General features: G+C 44.7%; 1 protein-coding gene across 3 annotated transcripts in view; it reads left to right on the top strand.

Moving 5' to 3' along the window:
• The first annotated feature begins 338 nt into the window (after positions 1-338).
• Positions 339-17,548, top strand: part of LOC110980231 (uncharacterized) — a 24,520-nt gene continuing 7,310 nt past the window's right edge. The window contains exons 1-4 of one of the 3 annotated variants that reach the window (XM_022236709.2): positions 339-549; positions 5,254-5,374; positions 6,164-6,269; positions 6,651-6,808. In XM_022236709.2, coding sequence (XP_022092401.2) covers positions 5,299-5,374; positions 6,164-6,269; positions 6,651-6,808 — 340 coding nt within the window. In that variant the 5' untranslated portion in view covers positions 339-549; positions 5,254-5,298. Of the gene's footprint in view, positions 550-1,136; positions 3,298-5,234; positions 5,375-6,163; positions 6,270-6,650; positions 6,809-17,548 lie in introns of those variants that run through there. The other 2 variants (XM_022236706.2, XM_022236707.2) reach the window with 2 other exon arrangements.

Here is a 17,548-nt window from a genome sequence, read left to right as displayed (position 1 = left end):
AAATTTACAGTAATCTAATGTAATTCAAACGCTTCAGGCCCGCAATCGGGGATTGGTTTTTGGAACGAAGCCTCAGACGGAGACAAAGTTATGAATTGGAAAACGGCCTAGATCTACATACAACGGAAATGGCGTAAAAAGACTGAATCTTCATTGGTTATGGGGTGGCCGGCCATGGCCAGGCGTGTCAATTTTCCTGTAATTTGATTGGGCTAGTTTCCCGAAAACATGCGTGTAACGAGGAGTCCCCCACAGATGTAATTGTGAAATATTTAAATTTTTGACCTCGTCTGAGGTCATAAGCAAAGATTGTAGATATAGCGCCGCGCTAGCGCTAGCGCTATGCAATCATTAGTCATTAGGACGACCACTAGCTCCAGACGGCCAGCTAGCTAGCTTGCCGTGGTCAGTGCTGTTAACGCTCTAATCGGAGACAGTTTAGTAGTTACTGATCCTTATCTTCTTGCTGCTGGGACGTGTTTGAACAGTTTATGGGTATTGGTAATTGATCGAGATCCAGTACATGAGGTTTTTTAAACGAAGAAACTGGTAAGTTTTTATGCAGCAACTGACGTTAGTGTGACTTCGACCATGGAGTGGTCATGAACTCGATAAAGTAAGCTCAGACTCAGAGTTGAACAAAACTTCAACCGGGGGTATTTCTGCCTCCATGTTAGGATTAAACCCGTAAACAGGACCCGACGAATACTCCTCCGTCGTATACGACGGAGTATTCGTCGGGTCCTGTCCTAGGACCGGCCATGGAGGAATATTGGACCGGCTGACCCGGTTAGACCGTGGTTGGAAGTCTTCACGGTAGGAGTGCAACTGCAAGGGCCATATTCCGTGGCTGACATTGTGAATGTGATGATGACGTCCGATAATGTGATGCCACCTGATAATAAAACAGGCTTAATAACCGCAAATCAACCAATAAACACCGACAGTCGTGACAGGCTTGTAAACAGGTGGACCTAGGCCTAAATGTATTTTTGGAGTGTTTTGCGACTTCACTTTTTGGTTAAATTTTCACATCTTACTGGAAGACTGGAAGTAGGCTCATCCTACCTATGGAGTATGCAACTGTGAATGCATTTTTAGTTTATTCTGTTGAAGGTGGTGTTTTAGTTTCTTTTGAAAGGATTCTTAGCAGGAGTTTCCAATATAGTAAAATGCTACTTCTACATGAGGTATTGTCTGTAAGTGTTCAACTAATTAACAAGTTAACAGCAAAAATGTAACAGTTTTACTCTTGCTCCAAACTTTGGTTTGGGGAATGATATCATACCGTAATATACTGGTACAGACAGGATAAGTGAGCTGTTGAGGGGCGTGGGACATCAGAAACCATTAGTCCTCTTGGTTGGAGATCCTTTTTAGCTTAAGTTTAAGCAAGAGAGATGTTGCTGTGAAGGGAATGAGCCGTTGATTTGAAATTTGTTAGAAATTCCAAGATGAGCTTAATTGCAGAGTACCCCACTATCCCACAGCATGATCCACCTCGTACCATAGCCCACCACAAGGTCAAAACGTCACACTGTTTTTATGGGGTTTTCTACTTCGTGTCCACATAACCACTAAACCAATGATTTCAGAGGTGTATCCTATTTCCAAGTGGCAGGGTATTCTGCTATTACTCCCAAAGACGAAAATTTAAAAAATGTTTCTTGGTGTCGCCGCTAAATCACCCAAGGTTGTGTCACAAAATATAGAACTGCATAAGCGTAATTTACAATTATGTCACGTAATACATACATGGGACACATCATAATAATATTACTGCTGTTTTGACCTAAACTGCACCCCTGCCTGCTTATAAATGTACGTGCTTTCAATCTGAAAGAAAAAAGGGAGTGAAAATGAAAAAAACAAAAATACAAAATCCTAAGGATTTCGTCATGATGTCAGAGTAGTTAATCTTAGGATAAGGACTGAAGTCATGTAATCCCCCTGTATCAAGTCAAGTTTGAAGTTGACGTGTTATGTGGTCTTGAACTGGGAAGTTTTGTTTTCTGGGAAATTGTAAAAAGCCAGTCATCTAAAAAACACTAAAATAGGTAGGCTAGGAAATTAAATCCACCCCAAGTGTTGCAAAACGATAGCTAATCTATGGTTGATAACTTATTACATTATCTGCTGTAACAGGCCCCCTCAACTGAGTTCATCAGGCGACAGGGTAGCACTATTCACAGGCTAATTCCCTCTGTGGATGAGGTGATCTTTGGCACAGACATGGGCAATACTGATCACAAACATATGTGGGCCTCCTCCTTACTTTCAGTCAATGATTGATAAGAATGGACCTGGTAAGGAAGATCAGGTGTGGTGCAATAAATAGCTGTCACTATGGTAGTACTCTGGTAGTGCCTACACCCTTCCAGATTAGCTAGGGCTTCATTAATTAGGCCTTGGCAATGGCATACATGTACTAATGGAAAACTTTTTGAGGGAACTTTGAAGTAACAGTAGACCCCAAAGCATACCACGTGGCTACATGTACAGGAGGGTTTGGAGTAAGTGCATATGGATTGGGGCCAGATAGATTTGACTTTTAACTCTTTTTAGGGGAATGTGTTGGACCAAATGATGTTAATCAGATTTCCTGGATCAGGGCCAAGCCATGTTGCATTGGACCTTTGTTAGATTTTGCTTAAAGTAAAGAAATTACCATTTAGACTTTTTGAGGCCGCTAGGTTTCATTTTTTTATATTTACCACAGGAGTAAAATATCAACAAAATTCCAAGGTGTGCCTTTTGTTCCGTTCATAGCTACTAGGAAAGGACTTTCTTATTCCATTCCTCCATCCGTCTCATTTACTTTCCCTTTTCATAATCTAATTACTGTTATGCCCGGCTATAGCATCTATTCCAATAAATACATGTAGTTGGGGCCGTCTCAACAATAGTGCTGCTGGGCCAGCCCAACTGCAAGTTGCAACAAAACAATGTTGGTATCATCCAAATACAGTTTGTTCTATTCCAATGCTATAGTTGGAGCAATACACTGTATATACATATATAGGAGATGCACTTTGCACTTATGTGAGAACTGATCTTTGCCCTTTTTGAAAATTGTTCCTGAAGCAGAGGTGCCTGTATGACTCACCCTTTTTCAGTTCTGAGACTTACACAAAGATTACAGCCAACTGTTAGGATATTTGGGGGTTATAGGGTCTTCTGCAGTGTCCGGTTTAATCAGCAACAGTGAATATGGAATGCAGGATATGTACAGGGGGAGCATTTTATATCAAGGATCTGGCAAGATCACCATTTTGGAGAGTTTCACGTTATGATGCTGTACGGTAATATTTTTTCACAGTTGTAACAACACAGTAAAAGTCCTGCTGTACATGTGTATATTTTTTGATACCCCAACTTTCTCCCCTGGCATCCTACTGACACCTGCACTGGGCTACCTGTATATCCTAGGAACATTGGGATGTATACGTTGTAACGTCTGATTGTAACGTGAGAGTTATCCAAATCTTCACTTCTTTTTGTTGCAGGCTCCAGTCTCTGTCAAAGAAACTGCTTTATATCCTTAACCCCCAGGGTGTGAGTAAAAATTCATATTGAAATTGGAGGATTGAGGATCATTGGGGTTCACAATAGGTTCCTCATGTTCCACTAAGAGAGGATTCTAATTGTTATTCTAGTATGAACAGATCCTTTCAATTCAAATGACAGTTGCTGACAAGTCCAACTGTCTGATGTGTTTTACAGTAAATGGATTTAAGAATCATATGGTTGAAGATACATGCATGTCTGAAAGCTTGGCCTTTTGCTCTTGGTAGGGCAAGGTTTAGACTTAGGGGAAACCCCTTTTCACCATTGGTGTGCCCGTTTGAGTTTAGAGCCAAATTGATGAAATCCTACTTCATGTGGCAAGAATGTGGCTTGCAAATTACTTGGTTGAGCTAGTCTGTCATTAACATCAGAAACTTATTATAGTTTATACAGAGAGTTATGTTTAGGGGTACATCATGGGAGCAGTCTCTTTTTAGGAAGGACTGTTGGCTCTGAGAAGAACTGGTGGTGAGAAAAGGTGTCCAAGTTTCAAACAGTGTGCTGTGTTTGTCTTCCTGGAGAGGAACGAGTTCACTGTTTGAACGGAGACTGTTTCCATGGTGTACCCGCAAGCATACCTCCCTGTATTCTACCGTGGCGTGCAAGGCTCATCAAGCCACACTTTTCATTCTTTGTGCTATGTACAATACATGTGCTGGTGCACACACATGCCTACGGCAATGTGCCCTGTGCTGGCCACTGGATCATCGGCTTGTCAATGAACATTGCATGAGGTTTAAACCTGCAGTGTCTAAAAAACAACCACTGAGCAGGGAATCTGAAATGCATTGTGCCACAGTGCTGCCCAAACTAAATAGTGTCAGAGATGACGTGTGTGTGTGTGTGTGACTTTCACCGACTGGGCCCCTCCAAACCGCACGGACACCTGAAAAAGGGTTACAAAGTAGTTGGACCACCACTGAAAATATTACACAGTTCCCTGACCTTGACACTTCTCCTGCTCCAATGCAGATGCACTATTTTGCCACATTGCCCCTTTTGTTGATTGTGGCTGTCTGTTGTGACTGGTTTGTGTTTGATTTCGTCTGGCCTTGAGCCGACTCTGTTGTTGATTCCAGTACACAAACGTACATGTGCGTTGGATGCATGACACCTGTCCCATCAGTGGGAGTGTGCTCCAATGCATAAGTAAATGCCATGTAAATGTTCATGCGACAGGTGTACATTCAATTGTTATCAGATCCTCACTAACTCTAGTGAAAAAGCCACACCCATTATCTTGAACCCTCCCGTCCCCAACCCTACAAAAAATTGCTGATACATTTGGATAAAGTTGCAGATTTTGACAATTTATCAACAACTTGAAATTCGTTAAATTTATGAATATAAAAGAAACACAAAACAAAGCAACAAACTAGAGAATTTGAAGATTATCAGTGTGAGAGGATCTTGCTGTAACTCAAACAATCTCAAATATGTAAATATAAATTTTGCATCAACAAATGATGACAGTGCTGAAAACTCAACAAAACGTATTCAAACTTATAATTTATGTACCTTCACGCATTCCCCGAATATATGCATTTCTGTGTAGTTAAAACTTTGTGAATTTTTTCTTTGAGAGCTGATACCTGCTTCAATTGAAGTCACTTTGTATGTATTTTGTTTTGTTGTTGGGTCAATCTGTTCACTTTGTGTTTGCTCAGGTTTTGATATCAACTGCAGGAGAGAATGACCTATTTAAGAATTTGACCTACAACCCTTGGTGGAATGGAGTGGGTGGTGGCTTGGATTGTTGCAATACTTCTGTCTGGTCTGGAGAGGGTTGAGGCACAGGGAAATAATGGTAAGACTGGCCTACCCCCTTGTAACAAGGGAGTATATATCTAGGATACAGTCTGCACCTATTATAGTAACTTGATAGCTTGCACCTGCACTGTAGAGTGCTGTCACATTGCCTCCTACCTGTATTGGTAAGGAGAGCCTAAGTTTGCAGAAATATCAATCTTGCTTTGTAGTGACAGATTTAACCTCAACCTGTGCATTCGCCCTATTACTTTAAGTAGTAGTGTTTATTGTATTTGGTGTGAAGATTTTAGTGTATTTATTAATTTTTAAAAAGATTTTTAAGGCTTGCTGAAATTCGCTTTTGCGTTTGGACTGATGGCCAGCCATAGTTTTACAAGCCACAAGGAGGTAAAAATATGACTATAGCATGGAAAGAGCCAGGCCTTATTGAAGATTTTTCTTGCTTTCACGGTTACGTCCTGGGCATTTAGGGAGCTTAATGAATGATCCCAAATTCAACTCTGTACAGTAAATCAGGGGTAGATTCCTTGCACAGAATTCTGCAATATCAGACCCTTTACTCCCTTGAAGTAATTGTGGTTGTCATGTGCAGTTCAAAATAACGTGAGTGTAGAACCGAGTCTGGTGCAACATTTAGGATAACTAGGATGTAAATTGAGTCGATGGATTAACATCCAAACAGCAGAAGTCATTAATTGGAAAAGAAAGGAGATTTAATTATTTTTTTGTTTCAAGTAAGAAAATTGATTTTTGCAGGGATTTTTTGTTTTTCAACGTGATTGGAAGTCACAAATTCTTTGCCCCTTTCTTGTTTCCCAATTTGCAGGTGGCTTATCAGGTTTGGCGATAGGTTTAATTGTAGCCGGTGCTGTAGTATTTGTTATTATCGTCATTGTGGCCGGACTGTGCTGTTTCAACTACAAACGCAAGCAGTGAGTTTTTTTTGGGGGGGGGGTTCATTCTCATACAGTCCGATTTATTTTTTTGCAGAAGTTTGTGGATATTCAGGTTTTGTTTGTTTGTTGGGTTCTTTGTTTGTTTGGTTACACTATCGCACAAAACGGATACTCTGCATTTGGAAATTTTTTTTATTTTGCACCTTACACGGGATCTACCATTACGTGTTCAGTACAGTTTGAACAGAAGTTTATTTCATCACGAAACAACAGTGGATAGGATTGTAGTGATATTTTCAAGAGTATAAAACCCAATCGGTTGAAAATTAAAGATTTTAGTTTGAACAAAAATTCAGTGTTAATTTGATCACATATAACATGATCACCCTGATTTTATTTTTTCTTTCATTTGTCTAGTCTCGGCCATTTGGAGTTTGAGCATCCTGAATTTGAACGAAGTAGGGAACCGTACATCAGGACCTCCTCATTTTCGCATAACCCGGACCTAGCGCCCGTCCGTTATGATGACACAGTTGCCGACATAGCAACAGATATCCCTACCGGGGCTGAGTCAGGTATATCTTGGTTAATAAGCCTCTCCAGTGGGTGCAATGATATACTACGATACCAGTGATGGCAATATGAGGAAGTACTGTGATACGGCATACGGTGTGACAAGAGTCTGTATTGCAGTGCAATGGTTCAAGGAGGATTATTTCAAAGTCTGACTTTGTATATGGTGCCTCTGTAGCTGTGGCACAAGAGTTGTAAATATAAGAGAAGCAGTTTTAACCCAACACGTGCGCTGTTCATGTGGATGATTTTACGATCAACTACAATAAAATGCATATTTGATAAACAGATGTCACACCTGGAACAACGTGAGTTTACGGCATGTATCATGGTGGGTGTCATGTCATGACCTCTGCTTCCAGACACATTATATCATGCTACAGTGTTATTATTACACCACTGCCCCCTTGCTGCCATTGCAGACCCTAGGGTAACTGTTTGGTTCACCTGTTTGTGACCCATTTTGTGCACAGCTTATATATAGAAGGTGGAGATTTTTCTTTGTCATGAACCCTATACAGCGGTAGCCATTCAAATATTTATAGATTTGCCCCTCTTAAAGGACCTGTGCCTTGAATTTTACTTGGCACCAGATTTGGTGCACTTTTTTTAAAGATAACATTTTTATATTTTTTTCTGCCTTTGCTCACAAATGAGGGCGCTGTTGCTGTGATGTCATTTTTAGGAAGACACTCGTCGTCAATGCGGTTTTTATATTTAACTTTAGAACCTCAAGCTTTCATTAAGAGTGTTGTTGAGAAAATGGTACTTACCTACTTTCACGAACAGAAACCATGAATTAGAAAAAAGGGAGGTATAAAAAGCAAAACAAAAAAATCTGGGAAAGCTTGATGTTTAAATCACTGAAATATTGAGATTTTTCCTTGAAATGACATCACAATTTTGCTCAAGAATGCGCAGATTTTCATTGGTGCGAAAACTCAAAATGCAGCAAAATGCCCTTGAAGATGGCAAAATAAGAACATCAAATAGGATTAATGTTACACATTGATGCATTTGCAAGGACTGCTTTAAAAATAATCTTTTGCCTGAATTTTTTTTTTAACAATTTGCTGTTTCCTATGTACTGCTCATGTATCTGCAGTGAACCTGTCATTGGCTCACATAGGTTACATGTAGGTCTGAATGCATATTCTCTCCTAAATTGAATTTGGCTTTCACAAGCTAAAACTGTTGAACCATTCTAAAACTGTTTTTGTCTGAGTCAACCAACGACAAAACAGCTGGCCAGCTTGAAAATGGTTTGCATATCTGCAAAAAATGGTGCCCACAAAAAGGCGATTCTAATCTGCTCGGTGAGCCTTTTCACTTTAGCCAGAATTCTCCTTCTGATCAGTTTTTTTCCTTGGGGTATTTCCCTGAAAGAAGTCACAGAGAAAAATATATGTAAGCCAGCCCCGAGGGGTTGGTGGAAAGGAAATCTGAAAATGAGCAAAGTTATGCAAACATCAGTAATTGTTGCAAAACTGGACAACGTCTTTAATCACTGGCTGCTCATCAAGGAATCTTTCATCATGTAATCAACACCTTCTTTCGCACTAACAAGTTATCGCTCAAACTTATAACCATTCAGAAGGTCTAAATAGTACATTCAATCCCAAAGAAATGAAACTATAACTATTGGACGAAAGAAACATAATACACAAAATTTTCATACATGCATAGAAGTATGGCAAGAGCACAATTGTCAAATACTCATTTAGATCCTTAAACTATACTGTGTCTTTTCACCGGGCTGAGTTGCGCAAGTAAGTGAACCAAAATAAGAGTGAAGTCAATCCTATTAAATATGCACAAGAAAAATGTGTGTTCTTGGCCCTACTAGTTTTCACATGGTTTGGCACTTGCAGCTGCTGCCATATAAGCACATGGTCGAAGATAAACGACCTCTTATCTCAATCAGTGCCTGTGGTCACTACCCAGTGAACCACATGGGCACATCCTGTCTCCCCTACCCTCGCCCGAATACTAATGAGCTAGGGCTTGGTTCCAGGAATGCGTGACTCATCTCTGCTTGGACCATTTCCTGTCCAATGTACGATAGCCACAGACACTGTACATATACTTGCAATATAAAATGCATGGTCCAACTCTACTGAGTTTCTCCAGAAAGTGACGAGAGCGGACACTCAATTCAACACTTTCAAAAGTTATGAACAAGTGGAAAAGTACTAAATTACACATTCGTCCACATCCTCTATGCACGTAAAGAAATACCTCTACGTATGAGAAATCGCTCTTATCAACGTAATAATCTGGCAAGTGGCACTCCAAAACCTGTCACTTTTCTAAGGTTATATAAACTCAATCAAAATCTGGCATCTCCTACTGGAAACTTAAATAAACTTCCTCAAACTTTCCAAAACTGGAACCCAAATCCTTGTTTTTCCTGTTTCCCGTGAAACTATCATTTGGGAAGTTTCAGAAAACACAAATCAAAGTTAAACATTTCTCTAGTTGCTTTGCTTTCTTTTAAGCCAAATTTTAACTGAAATCACTGGGTTCAAGAAAGACAAAACAGTATCAATCCTACAATTACGTAAATACAACTAAGTCTAAAATATGAGATACATGTATAGTGAAAGGAAATGAACATACCTGAAAATGAGCAAAGTTATGCAAACATCAGTAATTGTTGCAAAACTGGACAACGTCTTTAATCACTGGCTGCTCATCAAGGAATGCTTGAGACCGCCAAGGTGAACAAAGAGGGTGAAGTTCCATTTCCTGCTGGGTGCCTTAGCCAATCAGAAGGAAGTGACCATGGCAACTGGGTCACTGCCCAGCTGACCAACTGTACAGGCTAAAAGTGAGCATGTGCTAGCCACAAGAGCACAGGGAAAGTGCATGAGGCAAACATACCGGGAAAGACTATTTTTTTTGGGGGGGGGGAATTTCCTAAAACTTTCTCTCAGCTTTCGGAGGGGCCCTACATACTCCCCCGAAAAATTAAATGTTGTCCTCAACATTACAAAACAATCCGTAACAGAAACGTATGTACAAAAAAAAAAAACAAATGAGTGCTCATCACCTTATAGGACTTATGTGGAGTCGGAAGTGCGAACTATGGAGAATCTCTCCAACTATGAGCCAAAAACATCTCTCCATAAGTTTACGGGCATAGTGCGATAACTGGAATCATTCAAGGTGATCAGCCAATTTAAATTCCAAAAATCTGATCAAGAAGATCAAGTTAAAAAAAGAAAGTCGCACTTCCCTGCAAGACTTTGCAATTTTGTCCTTAGGAGCCAAGCATCATTCAATTAGGTCACAATTACTACTGTTCTACTATTGTTCAGTTCAGCACACTCCAGGTGGGTTGAAGTACGGTAGAGATGTCACTGGATGCGATCCCTGTACATACTGCTGGAGAGGATACTGCGGTAGTGCAGGGTAGTATCCCATGGGTGGCGCTGCATACATGGAAGGATATGGCTGTGGAAATGAACCATTCCCATAGGGCATTCTGTAGGGGTAAGGGGCTTGAGCAGAACCCATCTGCTGGTTGGGAACCTCAGGCGGAATGGGGGCGGGGACATGTGGGGGCAGGGCATATTCACCGAAAACCTGTTCTGGGGTTTTCGCAGGGGGTTCCGACGCGAGCACTGGCAGTACTGCAGAAACGTGTTGACGAGGGACACCAAGTTGATCATAGGTGAGTGCATCCGGTGGCTGTCTGTTCCGGCTTGGGTACCTGGCTTCAGTCTCTGCTGTGGATACATCGCTTCCTTCAGGTGGGGCTTCATCTACAGGGGGTTCTGGGAGAGCTGCCACACCCGGCTGTTGTTCCGGCTCCACGTTGAGTTCCAGGTCTGGAAGGGCCTGCATCTCCAGCTCTTGTTGGGGCTCTGCTGATGAAGGTTGGATGGATGTTGTAGGGTTTTCATGCCCCAATGTCTGGTGCCGATCAGGAATGATGTCCTCTTCTGGGGTGAACTGCTCCTGCAGTTGATGTGGCATCTGAAGATAGACCTCTTCATCGGAACTGCTGCCGTCTTGAGTTGGGCTGGGCGATTGGTGAGTTAGTCGTTTTGAGCGTCGTTGCTTCTTTGGTTGAGCTGTAGGTTGTTCCCCGTGTGTTTCTGATGCAGGGAGGTGGTCACAGGAGAGGAGAAGGTTTCGATGAAGAACCCGTGTCCGCCCCAGTCCATTCTCAGGTTTGACCTCATACACAGGCATGTCGTCCTGCATCTGCCTGATGACAATGTGTATTTTCTCCTCCCAGTAGGCTCTCAGCTTTCCTGGACCACCGGTCTCATTCAGGTTTCTTACCAGCACTCGGTCTCCAGGCTGTAGGCTGACGCCATGTAGCTTTTTGTTGTACAGTTTCCGGTTGCGGAGCGCTGTCTTGGAGCTATGTCTGGAGGCTAGGGCGTATGCTTGCTTCATCTGGGCCTTCCATTTTGCAACATAGTCAGCATGGTTGGTAGCTGAGCCTTCTGTACTTGCTGGAAGGTTGAAGGAGATATCTATCGGAAGGCGGGGTGGTCTACCATACAGAAGATAGAAGGGTGAATACCCCGTAGCCTCGTTGCGGGTGCAATTGTATGCATGTACGACTTTATCAAGTGATGCCTTCCAGTTTGATTTCTGTTCTTCAGGTAGAGTTCGCAACATGGACAGTAGGGTTCTGTTGAATCTCTCAACCTGTCCATTTCCCTGCGGATGATAGGGAGTTGTACGTGATTGTTCAATACCACACAGCTGCTGAAGTCGGTGGAACAGCTGGTTCTCGAACTCCCGGCCCTGGTCATGGTGCAACCTTCGAGGGAACCCGAACTTCAGGGCGAAGTCGTTGAAAATCTTCTCCGCAGCTGTTCTGCCAGACTTGTTGGTTGTGGCATAGGCCTGGGAAAATCGGGTGAAATGATCCACTACGACCAAAATATACTCGTATCCACCTCTACTGCGCTCCAAGTGCAAGAAGTCGATGGACACTAACTCAAATGGCTCTGTGGTAGTGATGCTCTGCATAGGGGCACGCGTTGGCTTGTTGGGTCGTCGCTGTTTCAGGCAGGGGCACTCTTGAGTGACGTAGTGTTCGATGTCTTTCTGCATATGGGGCCAGTAGAACCGATCTCGGGCAAGGCTGAGCACTCTGTCTGCTCCCAGGTGGCCCATTTCGTTATGTAGTTCCCGGTACACCCGCCGTCTGTGTTTCTGGGGGAGAACAAGTTGTCGCTGGGACCCTCGCTGCCGGTAGAGTCTTCCCTGTTTGAGATGTAATTTCTCCCACTCATGGAGAAGAGCTTTCGTCTCTGGATTTCTGCTTCTCTCATGCTTCTTGGGTCGTCGGTTGCGGCTGACATACTCCAGTACCGGTCCTATCCCAGGGTCTGCTCGCTGGTCAGCAGCCATCTCCTGATCTGTTACATCTTGGATTCCCTCACTGCTGGGAGGGATTGAGGAGGTGATTGCTGCTATCCATGAGAGTCCTGACTGCTGCGCTTTAACAGCCTTGATAGTGGCATCAATTGCCATTGGGGTTGTCTCCAGGGTGCAATCGGCCATGTACTTCTCAAAGTCGAGGGGTAATCGTGAGAGGGTGTCAGCATCGATATTGGATTTTCCTGGCTTATACTTTATGTCGAAGTTGAAGTCTGACAACTCCGCCACCCAACGATATCCCGTGGCGTTCAACCGGGCAGAGGTGAGGACATAGGTGAGCGGGTTGTTATCAGTGTAGACCGTGAACGACTTTGCGTAGTATAGGTAGTCACGGAATTTCTCGCATATCGCCCACTTCATGGCCAGGAATTCTAACTTGCCCGAGTGTAAGTTGTAGTTCTTCTCTGCCGGAGTGAGAGTTCGCGACCCATAACCGATGGTTCTGAGCTTTCCCTGTTGCCGCTGGTAGAGGATAGCTCCCAACCCCTCATTGGACGCATCTGTATGAAGGACAAAGGGGAGGGAGAAGTCAGGGTATGCCATCACAGGTGGATTGGTCAGCCGGTCAAGAATGGAGTTCAGAATTTGCTGGTGTTCGCTTGTCCAGGTGATTGGTTGCTTAGAGGGGACCTGTCCTGCACCTTGTTTGGCGGGCTTCACCTTGCCTCGTTGAGTGGTATGGTGTTGGGGTTTCTCTCGGTTGCCTGGGCTGATAGTGAGAAGGTCATACAGGGGTTTGGCTACCCGGGAGAAATCCTGTATATACCGTCTGTAATAACCAAGGAAACCAAGTAATTTCCTCAGCTCTCCTACAGTTCCTGGTACCTTGCCCTTCAAGGCTTGGACGGCGCTGATGTCAGCAGGGTCCATCTTGTGTCCTTCTGCAGAGACAACACGGCCAAGGTATCGGACCTCCCGCTGAAACAGGCGGCACTTACTGGGCTTCAGTTTGATTCCATGTTGTTGTAAGCGATGGAGTACCTTGCGGATGTTTTCCAAGTGGTCTTCAAAGGACGTACCATACACCAGTATGTCATCCAGGTAAATGACGGCTATTTCCCCTGTCAGACCCTCGAGGCACGTCTCCATACACCGTTGAAACACCGCTGGGGCGTTCGTGAGGCCAAAGGGTATTCTCAGCCACTCGTACAATCCCCATGGGGTCACAAAGGCTGTCATGGGTCTGCTGTTTTCTGCCATGAATCCCTGATGGTAGGCTTTACCCTGGTCAAGGGTGGAGAACCAAGAGTTCCCGCCTAAACCATCAAGGACGTCTTGGATCCTCGGAATGGGTTGCCGGTCCGGAATTGTCTTGTTGTTCAGCTCCCGGTAGTCAATACAGAGACGAAGACTGCCGTCCTTTTTTCTAACACAGACTATGGGAGAAGAATACGGAGAGGTAGACTTGGCGATCCACCCCCTGTTTATGAGATCTTGGAGGTACTCTTTCACCTCTTTGTAGAGGGGGCGGGGTACCGAAAGATAGGTCTTCTGGACGGGTTTGTCATCTTTGAGTTGGATGTTCATCTTGAGGTTAGTGATACACCCCATGTCACTGTCATCTTTGGCAAAGGCCCCAGCCTCTTCCTTCAGCATTTCTTCTGCTGCTTGTCTCTGCTCTTCAGACAGATGACTGAGGTCTACAGGCGGAGTCCACTCTGATGACTTTTGGTGCTGTGGGACAGTCACTTTATTAACCCGCACCTGTAAGTTTTGGGAGGCTTCATGAGTCGGGGCACGTTCGTCAAAGCAGGGAAGAAGTGACCTGACCTGTTGCAGATCGCCAAGGATAGTTCGGCCTCTGATGAAGACGTCGTGTCCAGAGTGATTAGTCACTGGCACACGAATGTGTGAACAAGAACCAGCCTGTATTGTTACACAGCACTCTCCTACATCTGCTTCCTCTGGCCATGGCGTACTGATGTTGGGCTCGAATAGCACTGGGATGTCTTCGCTGACGGGTCCTGTCATAACCCGGCAAGCCACTGCTCTCGTTGTTCCCTTTGGGATCATTACACCTTTCTTTCCCACTCTGACTTGGCACAGGCTATCAGGACTATCATCATGAAGGAGACTAACCAGGGCCTTGATGGCTGCAGACTTCATCCTGGGAAACCCCGAGCGTAGGATGCCCCTGGTGTCGCCTTCATGCTCTTTCGTGAACTGTTCAATGACGTTGTACCCGATGATGGGTTCACACACATCTGGGGTTACAAGCATGGGTACTTGCAGCTTTGGGGTTGTCTGATTTCCCTCCTCACTCAGCGAGAACCCTGCTTCGATCCAACCGTCAAATGGGATGGGGGTTGAATTTGCAGCTCTCACATCCAATGGGGTCTCGCCCAGCAACTGATGAAGGGGTCGTAAGGGGACGTGTGCGAAATGTTGTCGAAACCACGAACGGGGAAGAAGAGAGATCTGGGACCCTGTGTCCCAAAGTGCCTCTGTCCGCTGCCCATCAATGTAGCAGTGCACCATGCATCTGTTCCCGACTAGACGACTTACTTTCTTGTGTTGTCTCGGGGTGAGGTGGGCACATACTTGGGCTGTTACTCCTGTCCTTTGCTCCTCCATTGTGGTTTCTCTATGCTGGGACTTTGTCACTGGGGTGGTTACTGCTCGCCCCTCGGCGGTAACCCTTGGCCGTTTCCCGACTGGTTGCTGCAGTTCCGCATGTAGTGGTCAGGTGATCCACACTTGAAGCAGTGTCGACACTGGTCACCAACACCTTGTGTCTGGCATCCCTGGCAGCCCCACTTCCTGGGAGGGCCCCGGGGGCGGGTCGCTCTGCTGCTCGCTGCATTGGCGGACTGGTTGCCGCCTGCTTGCAGAGCTGTGACCAAGGCAGCAACCTGCTGCTTCAGCTCCTTCACGTCTTCAACTAGAGGGTTGGGCTTGGGGGTCTTGGTGGGTGCTGGTTCAGGTGTGTTCTGAGAGACGCTGCTGACTGTGACGGGTCGTGACCCGTTCATCTTCTGCTGAAGCTCTGCCTCATGACTGGCTGCTATGTTCAGCTTCTCTAGTAGCTCCTCGTCAGTGATGTTCTGGTCCTGGAGATACGGGCGCATGTCGGTCCGTACCCCCTCACTGCGGAATCCTGTCTGGAGTGAGTGAAGGAACATCGCCCTCACCTGTTCCGCCTCATACTTTGGGCCTGCAGTCAATTCCTTAGAGACGAACCGGACCTTCTGTTGCAAATCCATGGCTCGGATCAGGAACTCCTGGGGACTTTCCTTAACATCTTGCCGGGCCCTCGACAGCTGGTAGTAAAGCTCGGTAGCATCCCTCTCCCCGTAGTGTGACCTTAGGATGCGACGCAAGTCAGCTAGGTTGAGCGAAGGTTTTCCCTCAAGGTAACTTCTCAGGCGTGACGCTGGGTTAATGGCCCTGATGACGGCCTCTACCACCTCTCTCTCCTTGTATTTTCTCGCCAACCCCGCCTCGATCTGATGCATTAGGGACAAAAAGGTTATTTTGTCCTTCTGCCCCGCGTCACCAATTTGCCCAAAGATTTTAAACTCCCTCCGGAACACCGGGCCAGCTGCTACCTCCGTCGATGAAGGGGCACACGTCTGGCTTGATACGGCTGCCTCCTCCTCCTGCGGTGTGCCTGATGGGGCCCCCTTCAGCACTGACAGTACTTTTTCAAGTACTGCAAGGCCCTCATCCTCCTGGCCCTCTACGTCGTCACTGCTGAGGTGCTTCCTCACTCGTCGGAGAAGGGCTGAGTTGGTCTTCCCATCTCCCTCCTCCAGGCCGAGTTCTGCATATACAGCCAGCAGGACATCCCTGGTTGCTGACTGCAGCCGCACATGAACATCGGCGTCCACCTCGTCCAGGGATGCCATCTCTCTCTTACAGGGGGGGGGGCACTGGTTGCTGGGAGATCGGGTCCGCTATGTCATTCGTGGTGCTGCCCTCTCCGCTGCATCACAGGTTCTGGTCACAGGACAGGCGCACGTCGTCTAGCTTGTCAGAGTTGCATAACAAACAGACGCACCTGTCCTGGCAAGGTCGCCAAATGTAAGCCAGCCCCGAGGGGTTGGTGGAAAGGAAATCTGAAAATGAGCAAAGTTATGCAAACATCAGTAATTGTTGCAAAACTGGACAACGTCTTTAATCACTGGCTGCTCATCAAGGAATCTTTCATCATGTAATCAACACCTTCTTTCGCACTAACAAGTTATCGCTCAAACTTATAACCATTCAGAAGGTCTAAATAGTACATTCAATCCCAAAGAAATGAAACTATAACTATTGGACGAAAGAAACATAATACACAAAATTTTCATACATGCATAGAAGTATGGCAAGAGCACAATTGTCAAATACTCATTTAGATCCTTAAACTATACTGTGTCTTTTCACCGGGCTGAGTTGCGCAAGTAAGTGAACCAAAATAAGAGTGAAGTCAATCCTATTAAATATGCACAAGAAAAATGTGTGTTCTTGGCCCTACTAGTTTTCACATGGTTTGGCACTTGCAGCTGCTGCCATATAAGCACATGGTCGAAGATAAACGACCTCTTATCTCAATCAGTGCCTGTGGTCACTACCCAGTGAACCACATGGGCACATCCTGTCTCCCCTACCCTCGCCCGAATACTAATGAGCTAGGGCTTGGTTCCAGGAATGCGTGACTCATCTCTGCTTGGACCATTTCCTGTCCAATGTACGATAGCCACAGACACTGTACATATACTTGCAATATAAAATGCATGGTCCAACTCTACTGAGTTTCTCCAGAAAGTGACGAGAGCGGACACTCAATTCAACACTTTCAAAAGTTATGAACAAGTGGAAAAGTACTAAATTACACATTCGTCCACATCCTCTATGCACGTAAAGAAATACCTCTACGTATGAGAAATCGCTCTTATCAACGTAATAATCTGGCAAGTGGCACTCCAAAACCTGTCACTTTTCTAAGGTTATATAAACTCAATCAAAATCTGGCATCTCCTACTGGAAACTTAAATAAACTTCCTCAAACTTTCCAAAACTGGAACCCAAATCCTTGTTTTTCCTGTTTCCCGTGAAACTATCATTTGGGAAGTTTCAGAAAACACAAATCAAAGTTAAACATTTCTCTAGTTGCTTTGCTTTCTTTTAAGCCAAATTTTAACTGAAATCACTGGGTTCAAGAAAGACAAAACAGTATCAATCCTACAATTACGTAAATACAACTAAGTCTAAAATATGAGATACATGTATAGTGAAAGGAAATGAACATACCTGAAAATGAGCAAAGTTATGCAAACATCAGTAATTGTTGCAAAACTGGACAACGTCTTTAATCACTGGCTGCTCATCAAGGAATGCTTGAGACCGCC

Source organism: Acanthaster planci, linkage group LG07 (assembly GCF_054643075.1).
Source record: "Acanthaster planci isolate LZ-2023a linkage group LG07, COTS_SCS, whole genome shotgun sequence".
NCBI lineage: Eukaryota > Metazoa > Echinodermata > Asteroidea > Valvatida > Acanthasteridae > Acanthaster > Acanthaster planci.
This window is presented reverse-complemented; position numbering and strand designations above follow the sequence as displayed.